General features: G+C 37.6%; 1 protein-coding gene across 4 annotated transcripts in view; it reads left to right on the forward strand.

Annotated features, from left to right (window-relative positions):
- The window catches only part of Nebl (nebulette), a 310643-nt gene that overhangs the window by 233594 nt on the left and 61560 nt on the right, over window positions 1–15489 (forward strand). The window contains exons 9-11 of one of the 4 annotated variants that reach the window (XM_048367950.1): window positions 5985–6086; window positions 7040–7141; window positions 14731–14844. The exons of the other annotated variants lie outside the window; for them this stretch is intronic. Coding sequence (XP_048223907.1) covers window positions 5985–6086; window positions 7040–7141; window positions 14731–14844 — 318 coding nt within the window. The remainder of the gene's footprint in view (window positions 1–5984; window positions 6087–7039; window positions 7142–14730; window positions 14845–15489) is intronic. 4 annotated transcript variants of the gene reach the window in all.

Genomic DNA, 15489 nt, shown 5'->3' on the forward strand with positions numbered 1-15489 from the left:
GAAGTCTCAAGTCCCCCTTGTGTCAATGTAAGATGCTTGCTGCAAGATGGCTTCTTTTGTGCCTATGTCTGTCTTTGCCTGCAGAGGACTACTCCTTTCAAGCTCTCCTGGGACTTTATTTTATTAGTCAAGTCTGTCTCATAACTGTTTAAGGAAGGATGCTGTAAAATATAGTTTCAAGTTTAGAATAGAATGTTGGTGGAATTCTCGAGTATAAACAATTCATAAGAAGGATTGGTGAGGCTTTAGAGTATTCGCCCCATCAAGTATTTAGAAGAATGCCTGACACATTGAATATTCAACATGAAGGAAGGAAGCATTTGAAAGGCATGGCTCTTAAGAAACAGAAGTATAAATACTATTTTAGAAAACTAACTGGAATAAAAGACAACAAAATGGTATGAAAAATACAAGGCAAGGATGAAGAAATTCAAGGACATAGCTTGATGTTCTTTAACAGAGATTTAATAATGAACAGATTTGCCACTACAGAATGCAGCCAAATGAGACTCTTAAGAGTTAGTGACAGAAATCCATCTCAATTAGTTCAAGTAAAGAATGGAAAATTGGCTAATGTGTAGTAGTTCTCCTCTGTCCATGGCAGAGGGGGCCAAGGACCCTAATGATTACCAGAATAGTCTTTTATACAGAATGGAAGAGTACTTACATATAAACTCCTAAGTTCTCTGATATACTTGAAACCATCTACAAATTCTTTAAAACACCTGATACAATGTAAACGTCCAGTAAATAATAGTTACACTGCATTTTTGTTGTTGAGGGTGGTGGTTGTGGGACTTGAACTCAGGTTCTGAGTGCTGTCTCTGAGCTCTTCTGCTCAAGGCTAGCACTGTACCACTTTGAGTCACAGCACCACTTCCAGTTTTGAGAGGTTAAGTGGAGATATGAGTCTCACGGGGACTTTTCTGCCCAGGCTGGCTTCAAACAGCAATCATCAGACCTCAGCCTCCTGAGTAGTTAGGATTACAGGCGCGAGCCATGGGCACCATGTTACACTGTATTATTTATAGAGAATGACAAGGAAACTACATGTGTTCTGTATAGATGTAATTTTCCTTTTCAAATATTTTCAATGCTTGATTACTTGACTCCTAGATGGACAGAGAGGGGCAACAACCATTAGAACAATCAAGTTTTCTTTAAGCATAACTGGCTCCAAAGCCTTCACCTTATTCCCTGAAGCCCTCCTTTGTCTTAAAGCTTGGCTCTGTTGATTCTGTCTGACATCACTTTCTGACTGACTCTGTGGCACCTCATGGCAACAGCCATTGTTTCCACGCTTAAATTATTCTTACAGAAATTGATCACAGAAAAAGGATTGTGGTGCTCCCTTCCCCGGCCTCAGATATTTTGAATGAATCTGGCCCTGTTTGGCTGTGTATTTGCCTTTTTATTAACCATGGTTTCTAAATGAGTGTGTTATCTGTTAGACAGTTGAAGTTGAATGGCCAACCCAGTGTCTAGGGAAGGAGGCTGTACTTCAGAGCCCTTCCTGATCCTTCAGAGTGAAAGGAAGTATTTTCCAAATTAAAAAAAAAACAAAAACTAAGAAGCAAATTAATAGTTGTCTCCTACAAAAGGATCATTTACAAAAGTGACTCTGATGTGTGGAAAAGTACAAAGGATAAATACAGTTGGGGAAAAAAGACAAAAGGAGGAGATTATTATTATTTAAAACATTTGAAATAATAATTATAGATGCTCCTACGGAAGAAATCAGAATTACTATTTATACATAACATTCTGTATTTTTATATGCTATTAAAAAGATAAAGCTAATTGTTTTAGGTACAAGATGAATATATAAAATAATCATCATTTCATAATTATTATTTTGTCTTGGGTAGGACTTATGGGAGAAAACAATGAAACTTTATTGAAAAGTATTATAAAAGATTTAGAGAAGTAGAAACTTCATCTTGTAGAGGAAGACTGAAGTGCTATTGAGATGTTATCTTCTCCTGTCATTTTATAGGGTTAGTGGTATGCTCATTTGATGTTTAATCATTTCTTTTGCAGAATTTACCAAAGTGCTGCTAATGCCCAAGAATAAATAAAATTTAAGGACACATTTGCAATAGAAGAGTATTATATGAAAGAAGTCAATAGGAGTAGATGGGTTTATGCTATGACACATAAGTTCCTATGTCCAAAATGGACATCATTTTGGAGATTCTCACCCTGCCGCCCTTTTGGTGCTGTTCTTAGGGTTTGAACTGAGGGCCTGGGTTCTGTCCTTGAACTTTTTTTTTTTTTTTGGCCAGTCCTGGTCCTTGGACTCAGGGCCTGAGCACTGTCCCAGGCTTCTTTTTGCTCAAGGCTAGCACTCTGCCACTTGAGCCACAGCGCCACTTCTGGCCGTTTTCTGTATATGTGGTGCTGGGGAATCGAACCCAGGGCCTCAGGTATACGAGGCAAGCTCTCTTGCCACTAGGCCATATCCCCAGCCCCTGTCCTTGAACTTTTTTGATCAAGGCTGGGCTCTAACACTTGAGTCACAGCTATTCTCCTAGCTTTTCAGTAGTTTATTAGCACTGAGGGTCTCACTGAATTTTCTGCCTGGGCTGACTTTGAACCATGATCTTTTTTTTTTTTTTTTTTTTTTTTGGCCAGTCCTGGGCCTTGGACTCAGGGCCTGAGCACTGTCCCTGGCTTCTTCCCGCTCAAGGCTAGCACTCTGCCACCTGAGCCACAGCGCCGCTTCTGGCCGTTTTCCGTATATGTGGCGCTGGGGAATCGAACCTAGGGCCTCGTGTATCCGAGGCAGGCACTCTTGCCGCTAGGCTATATCCCCAGCCCTTGAACCATGATCTTGATATCTCAACTTCCTGAGTAGCTAGGATTACAGGTTGGAACCATTGACCCCAGTTCTGTATACCATTTTTTCCATTATTTTTTTTCTCCACACTTCTATCTTCTGCCTTCTTCCTTCCTCTTCTTCCTCTTCCTCTTCCCTTCATTCTCTGTTGTGCTTTGAACAGAGCAGGCAACACAATGTAAACTCAGTCACTGACTTGCTTGCATCTTGAGTTAATGATTTTTCACATTTCTTTTCCTTTGTCTATCTCTATTTGAAGCAGTAGGACATACATCAACTAGATTGTTATGAGAAAACTGAAGAATGGAGCTCAATCCACAGTTCCAGTGTGGTTTGGCATTGAGGGTCTGAACTGACTTCAAAGACTGTGAGGAAAGTCAAATAAAATCCCCTCAACTCCAACAAGGGGCTAGACACCAGAAGATGAGAATCTGCCCAGGAAACCATGTTGTCCTGCCACATATGTTCAGACGTCTTGCAGAGGGTGAAATCAAGAGCTTGAAACTCTTGCCTGTCCCCAGCAAGAGACCCCGTCCTCCTCTCCCATGTCATGTCCCCAAGCAGTGGTGGCTGGTGATCAGGCTCTGTGTTTTTCTCATGTGTGGCTCAGTGGTGTCCTCTGGTTTGAATGTGTGGCTCATGTCAATCTTAATATTTGTTTTGAGTCACATATGCTGGCCTCTAATTTGCAATTTACATGGATGGTGGGGCCCCATTCAGAGTCTTGCTCCGCTCTCCTTTGTGCCGTTCACCTCTCTTCACGCAGTCATTAGGCTGAGCAGCATATAATTAGGTAAGCCATGGAAAGCTGAGGTTTCTGAAAGGTTGCCATTCTTTCTCAAAAGTAAAGGTTTCCTTAAACATTTTTTTTCTATCACTCATTCTTGTCTAAACAAAAAGATATCTTCCCTAATACCTACCTCCAGTGGTTTTTTTCATAAGAACACAGTAACTTACTCTTGGAGGTGGGAAATAATTTTGGTTTGTTTTCACCTGTGTGCCCATTTCTTTTTGTTTATGTAGTTCCTGTTTAACTGACTTATCATCATTCACAGATGAGCATGGGGCTTTTTAAAGCCAATGAAACTGGCCTGTTTTAAAGTTTCCAAAGATTCAAAATTTACCCCCCCCACAAAAAAAACTCAGTTTCCAGCTATAATCATAATTGTACAAAGGAGTTACCATTTAACAAATGAATATAATATATCTTGACCAATATTATTCCTTTCAAGATTCGTACCTATCCCTCCCCTGCCCACCCCTTTCCTCATTCTTCTTAATTAAAAAATATTTTAATACCTGTACTTCCCAAATTTACCTGAAATTATTTGTTATGGCAAAGCCTGTGAACACATAAATGTTGAACAAAGCAGTTACTCTGATTGAAATTATAGTAATTGTGTCTAATCTGAGTTCACATGTCAGGCTGATTCATGATTATAAATGTAGTTTAAAAATAGTCTTGTTGGTAAGGAAAATACAGATTTATAAAAGAGTACAGAAATCTATATACATGATTTTATGGAAATAAGATAATACAATGCATAGGAAAACTATTGAAGTGTTATGGCATTATTTCTTACATCTGATAATTTTGAAAGAAGTAAGAAAGTAGAATTTTTTAAAAAAAATCTTTGAGATGGAGTGATAAGTAACAAGATACAGCAATATGACCTAGTTCATGGGTTTATTGGTCAACAAGGAATTCATTAAAGTCATATATTCCTGGGCTTCATTTACTAAAATTCTGTTACAAGAGATTGTAGATGAATCTCAGGAATTTAAATTTTTAGTAAGTAACACACTTGGTGCTGTTTGCTGAAAGCTTACAGGCAACATTAAAAATACTTGTCTTAAGCCAGGCGCTGGTGGCTTTTAGCTACCCAAGACATTGAGATCTAAGGATTGAGGTTCAAAGCCAGCCTGGGCAGGAAAGTCCCTATGAGACTCTTATCTCCAATTAACTACTCAAAAACCGATGTGGTGCTGTGGCTCAAAGTGTAGAGTGCTAGCCTTGAGCAGAAGAGCTCAGGGACAATGCTTAGGCCCCGAGTTCAAGCCCCACAATGGACAAAAAATATTTGCCTTATACAAGATATAAATAATTGTGTACTTTGTACAGATGGCCAGTAGTTCATATTTCTAAAAAAAAGAAGATGGGTTTAAAAGTGTTCATATTTCATACTTTGCATTGTAACTTTAACAGAATAGAATTGCATTCTATAAACAAGTCATCCTCTGGTGTTATAGCCAGGGTGATTATCATTTAATCTCAGGGCAAATTTCAGGAAATAGACGGGCAGGTGGGTTGGGTGTTGGCTATCAGTCATCTTATCCTGTTAGTCATCTCCTTCCACTTGTCAGTCAAGATAAAGCCAGTGAACACAATGAACAATATGCATTTTAAATTTTGCAAACAGTATGTTTTTAATCTTTAAATCTCAACTGTGGATAGATTGTGGATAGATTTGGATAGATTGTGTCTAACACTCAATCAGAGGAGGACTCCTCCTTAATGCATTGTTTCTGTTTGGGAGGATTAAGTCATAGAGGCCACACTTACTAGATGATAAAACTATTGTTGGTAGATGGTGACTAGGCCTCCTGAGCATAAGCACTGGAACAGCCCAGCTGGAAAAGGGAGAGAAGGGTGTAATTGAGAGGGGGGAGGCTGGTGAGTTTCTGGGATTCAGCTCACTTTTTGGTCCTTCCTTGTGAGGGCTTCTCCTCCACGTCCTGGGGTTGAGGATGTGTGATGGGAAGGTTGTGGTGCCTCATGAGGGCATTCTGAATGGGGATATGAGTCTACCAAGACACAAAGGCACTCTGAAAAGTACTATTACAAAAGTATTTAAGACCAGTTTTGTAGCCTGCTTTTGGTTTTCTGTTTTTTTAAGGCAGTATATTTTCATTCCAGATATGTAAATGTGCACGAGACACAGGTACTAAAGAATTAGTATATCTACAATAAATGAGTGGCTTGTATGAAAAGCATAAAAATGCAGGCTAGGTCAGTAGGTTCTCTAAGCTGTTATTACAAGGATAAATAATATGAGGGACAGGAAGGCAAATACAAAATGAAATTACTAATTCATCATTTCTTTTCCTTTTCTATTTCCTTTTTCCAAACTGTCTCTTTGATCAGATTTCATATAGAAAAGATGTGCAGGACGCCCACACGTACACAGCAGAATTCGACAGACCAGACATCAAGAAAGCAACGCAGGTCTCCAAGATCATAAGCAATGTAATTTGTCTCTCTTAATCTTACGCAAAATAAAAATGATGTTTTATTTTTGTAGGAGTCCAAGTACAGCGTTGGTTGTTGGGTGGCTAGTTTAATTAAGGTGATTAATCTATCTGAATTAGTGACATCTCAAGGTTTTCCTGAATTATCTATGTAATTATATAAATTATTTAGGTATATGCCCACCCAAATCAAGTTGACTGGCTAACATCATCATACGTCCACAGGAATTAGTACAGTTTTGGGACCAGGTGACATTGCAACATCTCACCTTGAAAGTCAAAGTGGTCACACTTCTCTATTATCTCTCACTACATTCTCATCAAAGGAATTTTGCTTGACTTCATTCCCAGCTTTTTACTGCTCATTGTGCAGATTTTCTCCTGCCAACCCTCACCTATGTATACTTCCTGCATGGCACAGCTATTTCTTATCTTCTCTAAGCTATCCTTCTTAATTGAGGACATTTTTATTTAAATGTACCCAAAATTCTGGTTTAAAAAATAATGATTATACCAAGCTAAAAATGGAAATGACATAGGGTCCCTGCACCTTAAAAATGACAGATTTCTAAATGCACCTGCATATGAATGGCAGTCAAATGCATTCCTGAGAACAAACAGCACCATGAATGCCAGCTACACTAAGAATGCGGTCCTTCAATTATCCAGAAAGTTCACCCCATTGTTTTTGCAGTATATACAAATAAATATGAAGATGACGACTGCACGCTTAGATCCAAAGTAGTAACTATTTTACTGCTAAATGTTAAGTTTATTCAAACAACTGCATTACTAAATAGATCTCTGCTTTAGCAGTCAGAATTTTAGTAGTTTGATGTGTTATATGTCACATCTTTTAATTGACTGAAGATCAATTATATTTTGACTAATGTTGATGTAACTCTTCATTGAAAAGTGGGAATAAGTAATATTTTTTATTGTTCATTTTAGGTGGAATATAAGAAAGGGCAAGGAATAATGAATAGAGAGACAGCTGTAATTGGAAGGCCAGACTTTGAGCATGCTGTGGAAGCTTCTAAACTTTCCAGTCAAGTAAGACCCTACAGTGACCATTCCACAATGGCCTTATTCAGAGATTTTGTTTCGAGGAGCACAGGAAAAGATTTAATTTTTAGATAATATCTTTAATAGCAAGAATAAACAGAGATAATGTTTCTGAAACCATTTCAGATAGGTTTACAATAATTACAAATTTCAGTCAAGGAAAAAAATGTAGTCTAATTTTTAAGCTTAAAGTCATTTTCTTTTCCCCAGGCTCCCATCTGAACCTGTTTTAATGAGTTTGGCTATGCTGTCATATTTCTGAGAATTTTCAGGAGTCAGCAATAGCAATAGTGAATAATTGTTTTTCTATTTTATGTACACACAAAATACATACACTGTAATATATAACTCAAGTAAAAATATTTTCTCAACTTGTAAATGTTTTAGTACAATTAGATAATAAAACAGAGATAATAAAAACGAAGAATTCTTTCAACTCTTATTGAGGAGCACAAATTAAGACCTGGCAAAGTATACAGACATGAAAAAGCAGATATGTTGAAAGTCAAAATAGGTTTTAAAAAAATTCCAGTACTCCCAGAACTGCCCTATAAAAATGTCTTATGGTTTTAATTAGAATACAACAGGGATTTTCTGATATAGAAGAAGTATCTTAAAGTTTGTGGAAAGGAGTTGAAGAGTGGAAGTAGAGTTGTCTAACAATGATCTTGAAAGTGTGAAGATGAAACTCAGTGAAGAAGCTTCACAAGACAAAAAAATCCATTGGGTTTGCATCACTGTGGCATTGGTCCTGCCAGGGTACAGTTAGCAGTAGGGCAGAATTGAGTCCTGAAGTAAATTCATGAGAATGTAATGTATGGGAAAAGTGCTGTTCCAAGCCAGTGAAAATGTTAGATTACTTCATAATTGCACCATAATTGGACCTGAATCTTGAACCACATACAAAAGTGGATCCTACATGGATTAAAGATAGGAAAACAAATGATAAAAATAATTTTAAAATATTAAAAGAAAATCCGGAAGCTTTGTACCATAGAGGGCTCACAGAGTTGTATTAAGCAAGGTGAGGAATACTTGAGGTATCAGAAGAATAGTTAGATACAATGATGGCATAAAAATAAAACTTTTTCCCCCATGGAAAAGGTAATACTTGCAGTATCAACATTAAGGTAATCAAACAATATATTTTTTAAATAATTTTTTTCAAAATGGAGGGGTATAAGTGGTGGAAAGTATAAAGTTTCAAGGGAAAAAACAAAAATAAATCCTGAGAAGATGAAAATCCTCTGAAAGTGGAGAGTGTAAATGGTAAATGGACTAAAGTTTGAAGAAAAAAATTAGAAAGCACATCCTGAGCGGATGAAAATATGCACTGGGCTCTCACTTGAGAATGTTGATCCTTAACCTCTTCGTAATGTTAATTCTTCCAAAATTAATTTTTTAAAACTCCATGCATTTGTAATTAGAATGCAAATAGACCTCTCAAAAATTAGTATGGAATCACATATTAGAATAAATTAGAGTTTAGAAGAGAAAGTCTGAAAATGGCTTTTCAAAATACAAAAAAAAAGAACTGTGATTTTTCAAAAATTCAGAAAAGGATTTATAATACTTAGGATTAAAATATTTTAATCCCTAGAAAAATATAAATTCTTTAAAACAGAAACAATAATAGGCTTACAGGCCCATAGAAAAGGGGGAAATGAGGTGAATAGATATTTTACAGAAAAACAAGTATAAGTGGCCAATAAACATGTAAAAAGACTTCAAATATATTAATAGAAAAGGAGAATGCCAAGAAATGAATGTGAAATGTCATTTGTACCCATCAACATTCTGGTCGGTTTTTAGTGTGGGAGGGGACACACAGTTTGGAAAGGTTTTGTGTGGGAAGTAACTTTGCATTAGGTTAAAGGGAGATAAAGCTCTGTTCTGGGGGAAAATCCTAAATAAAGGTTTGGAATAAGGATGACAGGGTACAGAAGTCTCACAGCAGAGACTTGGAGCAGAGAGATAAACAAGACATAAACAGACATAAACAAGAATTTGAGAGGAGCATTGATGTGTAATGGGTCTGTGTTGTATTGATTTTTATGGTAGGCCATAGTTAGCAAAGTAGGAAGTGATGCACGAAATGACTTGTGGCAGAGAAGCCTTGCTGGTGCTGGAGGTAAATACGAGAGAGAGAGAAGGGATACACAGGAGAGGCTTGTCATTGAGTCTCCTTCCAGGTATTTTACAGTTTATAAGGAACTTCACTTAGAAGACAACTTTGTGACCCAGGGGTCTGTTGATGCATAGGAGATTGGGGGCACTTGAATGACACTCTTGTTCAAGAGCCAAAGTGGACTGGAACTCCAAGCTCCTTGCATTCCAAATAATGCTTGCTGGAAGGGCAGGCAGGAGCTAGTACTGTGTAGATTTACAGCCCAGTCCCTTGACGTCTTACAATTCCACCCCTTTCCAGAGATGAAGATTTCTCATCAAGCACAGAGCAGATTGTGGAGCATAAATTTGGTTGGATTAGTGATTAGGGACATGGTTCTAGAGCAGGCTACCTGGATTAGACTTGGTTATTTCTATTGTTTCCTAGCAAGGTGAACTTGGACTAAGTGCCTTATTTATCTAAATTTTTTTTAGCTTCTTTATTTGTATTGCTGAGAGCAATAATTTCTACTTCTTAGCATTGTATAAGGTTGAACAATTCAAAATGGTGCCAGGCACTGGTGGCTCACGCCTGTAATCCTAGCTACTCAGGAGGCTGAGATCTGAGAATTGTGGTTCGAAGCCAGTTGAAGTAGAAAAGTCCTTGAAACTTTTACTTCCAATTAACCTCCAAAAAGCGGTAAATAGAGCTGTGGTTCAAGTGGTAGAGCACTAAACTTGAGCACAAAAACTCAGAGACAGTGCCCTGGCCCTGAGTTCAAGCCCAGGACTGACCCTCCCCCCATATACACAAAAAAGAAGATGGCCAAAGAAGATAACATAACTTTGTAGGAATCATTTAAATATGGGCATTCAGAATATTTTCTCTTCTATTTTCTTTTCAGATGAATTTATACACTGATTATGGGGAAGAAGTAGAAATATAGTCTCTTGGATTCTGGTCTTCAATTTATTCTTTTTATAAAAAAAATCTCCATTTGAGTCTTTGTTTTCACATTTTAAATTTAATATTGCTACTTCATCTCCCCTTGGATTTTTTTCAAGGTTATATTATTTTACAACTAAGTGGTCAGATGCTTAGGCAAATTGCTGTTGGCAGGTTCCTTTGTCTGGACATCTTACATTTCCTGGAGCCTCTCTTGTGCTTGTGTTACCCATCAGGAGAGGAGAAAGGTGGGCTGTTGAATAGCTGGGACTCCTAGAATGAAGTCAGTTAGGTCTCATTTCTATTCTCAGGTGTCCCAATTAGAAATGAATGCAAAAAAGTATCATTTCATATTTCCACTGGAGATTTTGAGCCCATCTGGTTTTTAGTGAAAGACACGGCACGTTGGTACACAGAAAGAAAATGGTCCAGGAATAGGATAAGTAGGGAAGAGAAGGGGGAAAGTATGGGGAGAAAAGAGCAAGCAGACCTGCAGGAGAGAAGGCAGAGGCTCTGGTGTGTGCAGATGAGACATGCGTGATGAAAAACTGGTATCTGAGAACTGGGGACCCAGATGCTCCCACTCTGCCAGTCAGTTGAGCTCTGTGGCTTTCCCTCAGGAAAAGTAAATGGAAACCCTTTTCTACAATTACCTGCAACAAATGCTTTGATCTCATACTTATAAACTTATGCTTGTTAAAATTGGAAGACATGTAAAATGATGGCGAGTCATGGAAAAAAAACCTTAACAAATAAAAGTAAAATCTCATATGGCAAGGCAAAATGCTTGGTTCAGACAAATCTCACATGTAAGGTACATCAACTACTTGAAGTCACCAGCTTAAAACATCAGATATATCATCTGGAATTATTAATTGGATTTTGTGTGACAAATCTCTTGTTGAATTATATAACACCAAGGAAAATATATGTATTTATAATTTTTAGTATTGTTCTAAAATTGCATTTATTATATAAGTTTTAAGCCTAAAATATTTTTTTAAGCCTAAAATATTTTATAGAGTGCTAGAGAACTTTTTTAGTAATAAACATTGCCCTTAATTTGTAAAGGCTATTCATAGGTTTGGAGAATCACCAATTCTTCCTGGCAGACAAACCCTTCACCAACCTCCTCACGCCCAAATACTAACTTAAATGTCACAACCCGATTTGCCTCTGTAGTTGCTTTCTCTCTACTCCCAGCACTAGGCCTCTCTGTCTCTAACTCACCCCACTAGAATGGCACAGATTAGGCAATCAATCAGTATATAAGGACTGATAAAACACTGTGTCTGTGGATTATAACCATTTGGTACCAAGTTAATAAAATGATGTCTTGTAAGGAGCTTAAGGGCAGAGACAGCCTCTGGTGTACGATTCAGACTTAATGTATGATTGGTCTTTATGGCAAGTTTTATATTGACCCTATTAGCATGATTTTCCTGGGCCATTTGTCATCTAATTTCACTCCATATTGAGGAGAATTGGTAGCCATGTGGCGAGGTAGTTGCTCACTTTTCATTTACAATGATATTTCAGGTGTGATCATGGAAGTTTCTTCTTTCTCCTAACATTGGTTCCTATGGCTTCAATGGGAAGCCTTGTGCAGGGTCCCTAGTTTGCCACCTTTTCTGGCTCCTAGCAATTGTGAGGCACGTAGAGAGATATGAGCCACAATGCTTGAGTTGGTTTGGTTTTTTTTTTTTTTTTTAAGATGGGATCTTGCTAACTTTTTGTCCAGGCTGCCCTTGAACTGCAGTTGTCCCCATCTCTGTGTCCTTAGTAACTGGGATTACAGCTATAAGCCACCAAGTCCCCCCTAGGAGGTATACTATTCATCACATAAATAAAGTTAGTCATGTGAGTGACTTCATCTATTTCTACAAGAATGTCTCTAGGTTTAAGGAGTAACATTGTGTCTTAACACTAGCACTTATACTCTATCCTCAGGGGTCTTACAACTGGAATGGGGATGCTCTGTGCTATGATTGGGTAACCAGTTACAACCAAGGCAAGATGTTGCCAGGGTCATGAGCTAGAGGTGTGGCTCAAGTGGCAGAGAACTTGCGTAGGAAGTGCAAAGCTTTGATTCAAACCCAATACTGCCATTAAAGAGATAGCTAGCTAGACACATTGCTAGAATTTTTTGGGTGATGTGAGGAATGCAGGTGCAGACACTCAAGTGTGTGAACGGTGGATTGAAAATAGGACAGAATGGCAGGCCCTGGTGGCTCATGCTTGTAATCCTAGCCATTTAGGTCTCTGAGATCTGAGGAACTGGGTTCAAAGCTAGCCTGGTTAGACATAGATCCAATAGACTCTTATCTCCAATTAACCAGCAAAAAAACTAGAAGTGGAGTTGTGGCTCAAGTGGTAGAGTAGCATCTGTGAACAAAAAAGCCAGCTGAGCAGGTCAGTGAAAGATGAAACCCACTTAAGCCAATTGGTCGTTTTCTTAGCTCATGATGTGCAAACCTTCCCGAAAGAGTAAGGCAAGAAACAGCTATAAGTCGCTGTCTGGTCAATATATTTTTAAAATAATATAATACAGTTGTTTTACTTTTAGGTAATCAATGAGGTGAACACTTACGTTTTTGTCCTGCAGTTGTCTTATGATGCTGATCATTCAGATTACTGAAGCTTCAAGTGAAATAAGTTGTACAATACTTGCTTATTATTATATGCAACATAAGTGTATGACTGACAGATTGATTATTGTTTTAGGTAAATACACATTTGCTTGGCAGAGCAAATGCCAGGTTTCGTAACTGATAAGGAGTTGTCATTTTCATTTCCAAGTAACCCCACCTACATATTGTCCCTGCTTTCTCATGTCATTGTGATGGGAATTCCTGGTCCATGAAGACAGAAGGTTGGGCTCACAATGGCCAGAGATCACAGAACCTACAGTTGTTATTTAGCTAATAATCCATTACTAAGATGCCTATTGGTGCTTGAATTTTGAGATATACAGAAGAGAAACTTAGGGCTCAAAGCACAGATTAGTGGTAGAGCTCTAGCTCAGCAAGAGCAAAAGACCCTGAGTTCAAACCTCAGCACTGCCAGAGAGAAACAGAGAGAGATTGAAGGGGGGGGGAGGAGGGAAGGAGGGAGGGAGGGAGAGAGAGAGAAAAAAGAGAGAGAGAGAGAGAGGACTTGATAAAGTAAACTGATCTGAGAGCCTTCCCAGAAGCTGATTGGTTGCGAGAAACACCTTAAAAGATGTTTTCCTCATTGTTAATGAATACCCCAAATCCCTAGGAGAGACAAACCAGTTATTGAAATAAGAGGGAAAGAGCCCCACTAAGGGTGGGTTTGAGTATTCAAGGGAGCCCAGGTAAGACCTTTGCATTTGTGCCAGCTACTATGTAAAACAGTGAAGAAAACCTAATTTTTTCTATTTGTGCTCTTGTCCCTGATTGCAAATAGTAATTCAAAGAAACTATTATAATAAAGTAATTGAAATAAAAAGCCAGAATTTGTCTTGCTTGGTGAATTCTCACCAGTTTTAATTTAAGAAAACACTTCCAAGGCAATGTGCCTATCAGAAAGTTGCATTACAGATGGAAACACACAAACTACTTAACGCCATCTTGAACTATAACCCAAATGCTGTATTCCCACATGTCTGCACAGGAGACCCTCATTCTACAGATGGTGGGAGCCACCTCCAAATCTGTTTAGTAATGATATCTACAGGAGAAAACAAAATATCACAGGGATTGTCACGTTGTAGAAATAGTGTAATGCTTTGGAAATCCACGCATCTTTTCAGCCACATGAATCAAGCGTTTATGAGATAACTCAGTAGTCTTACTCATTTGTGGGACAGAAAATCTGGGTATTCCATTCAGTATTATAATATCTGCTCATGTATTTCTTTATTCATGGAAAAAGATAAAATGCCTAATGCAAGTTGATAATCCTTTTGTATTTTCTTATGAAAAAGGAAAAGAAAATAATTTAAGTGATTTAGGTGTGAGTTTTCCAGCTGAATAAATTTTGGAGTTAAAGCAGGGAAATTAGGAATAACATTAAATAGATCCAGGGGGGTCAGAAAAATGTATTTCCTGTAAATAAACTGTTGAAACAAAAAGAACTATGGGAAATGAGAGGGAAAAACCTTATTATAAACCATGTCCTATACTTTTCCTCAGGTAAATTCATATTCAAATTCTTCGACCAATGGCCCAATTTTTCTAAATGTGGTTGGTAGTCCTTAAGGTATTTGTGGTCTCAGTTTTAACTGATCGAAATGCAGACATGGAAACTGACATATAAAACCCTTGATAGATTAGTGTGTAATTCTCATAAATAGAGAATTTTAGTTCATGCCTAATTGCATTCATGATCAATGTTCAAGTAGCACATTTCAAAAGAAATTGTGCTTTATGAAGCTTTATACAGGGAGAGGAATACTAGGAATTTGAGTTTTGCAAGCTTTTGTTTGATTCTTTTTAAAGCAAATAGGTAACTTCTGAACCTAAATGTATTACTTCTTTCCTTTTTCCACCTTTTATGACAGGTCAAATATAAAGAAAAATTTGACAATGAAATGAAGGATAACAAACATCATTACAATCCTCTTGAGAGTGCTTCCTTTAGACAAAATCAGCTTGCTACTTCACTGGCCAGTAATGTAAGTTGTAATCCTCAGAAAATCATTTTTAATATCTTCTAATTCTTGTTTTCTTAGACAAGCCTGTGCCTAATTACTGGTACTTAATTGAGATCATGTCATTTCCAAGTCATTTGTAGTTGAAAACACAGAATCATATTTTCCTGAAGTTTTTTTTTGGACCCAAATACAAAATTATAATTTACTCTTAATGATTACTGATTACTAATAAATTAATAAATCAGAAAAGTATTGCAAATAAAATTATATGTGATCAAAAGTTGATATAGGGGCTGGGGATATAGCCTAGTGGCAAGAGTGCCTGCCTCGGATACACGAGGCCCTAGGTTCGATTCCCCAGCACCACATATGCAGAAAACGGCCAGAAGCGGCGCTGTGGCTCAAGTGGCAGAGTGCTAGCCTTGAGCGGGAAGAAGCCAGGGACAGTGCTCAGGCCCTGAGTCCAAGGACCAGGACTGGCCAAAAAAAAAAAAAAAAAAAAGTTGATATAGATGATAAGAGTTTTGCAGGAAAGAACTATGTATTATCACAAATTAGTAGGTATGACAATAATTAATCCATATAATTATATTCACAAAATTGGATTTATTATAAAGTGCTATCAGGTACATTGTAGTCTATCATAAAGAAACTTTAATAAATTAA

This window comes from Perognathus longimembris, chromosome 18, assembly GCF_023159225.1.
Source record: "Perognathus longimembris pacificus isolate PPM17 chromosome 18, ASM2315922v1, whole genome shotgun sequence".
In the NCBI taxonomy this organism is placed as follows: domain Eukaryota; kingdom Metazoa; phylum Chordata; class Mammalia; order Rodentia; family Heteromyidae; genus Perognathus; species Perognathus longimembris.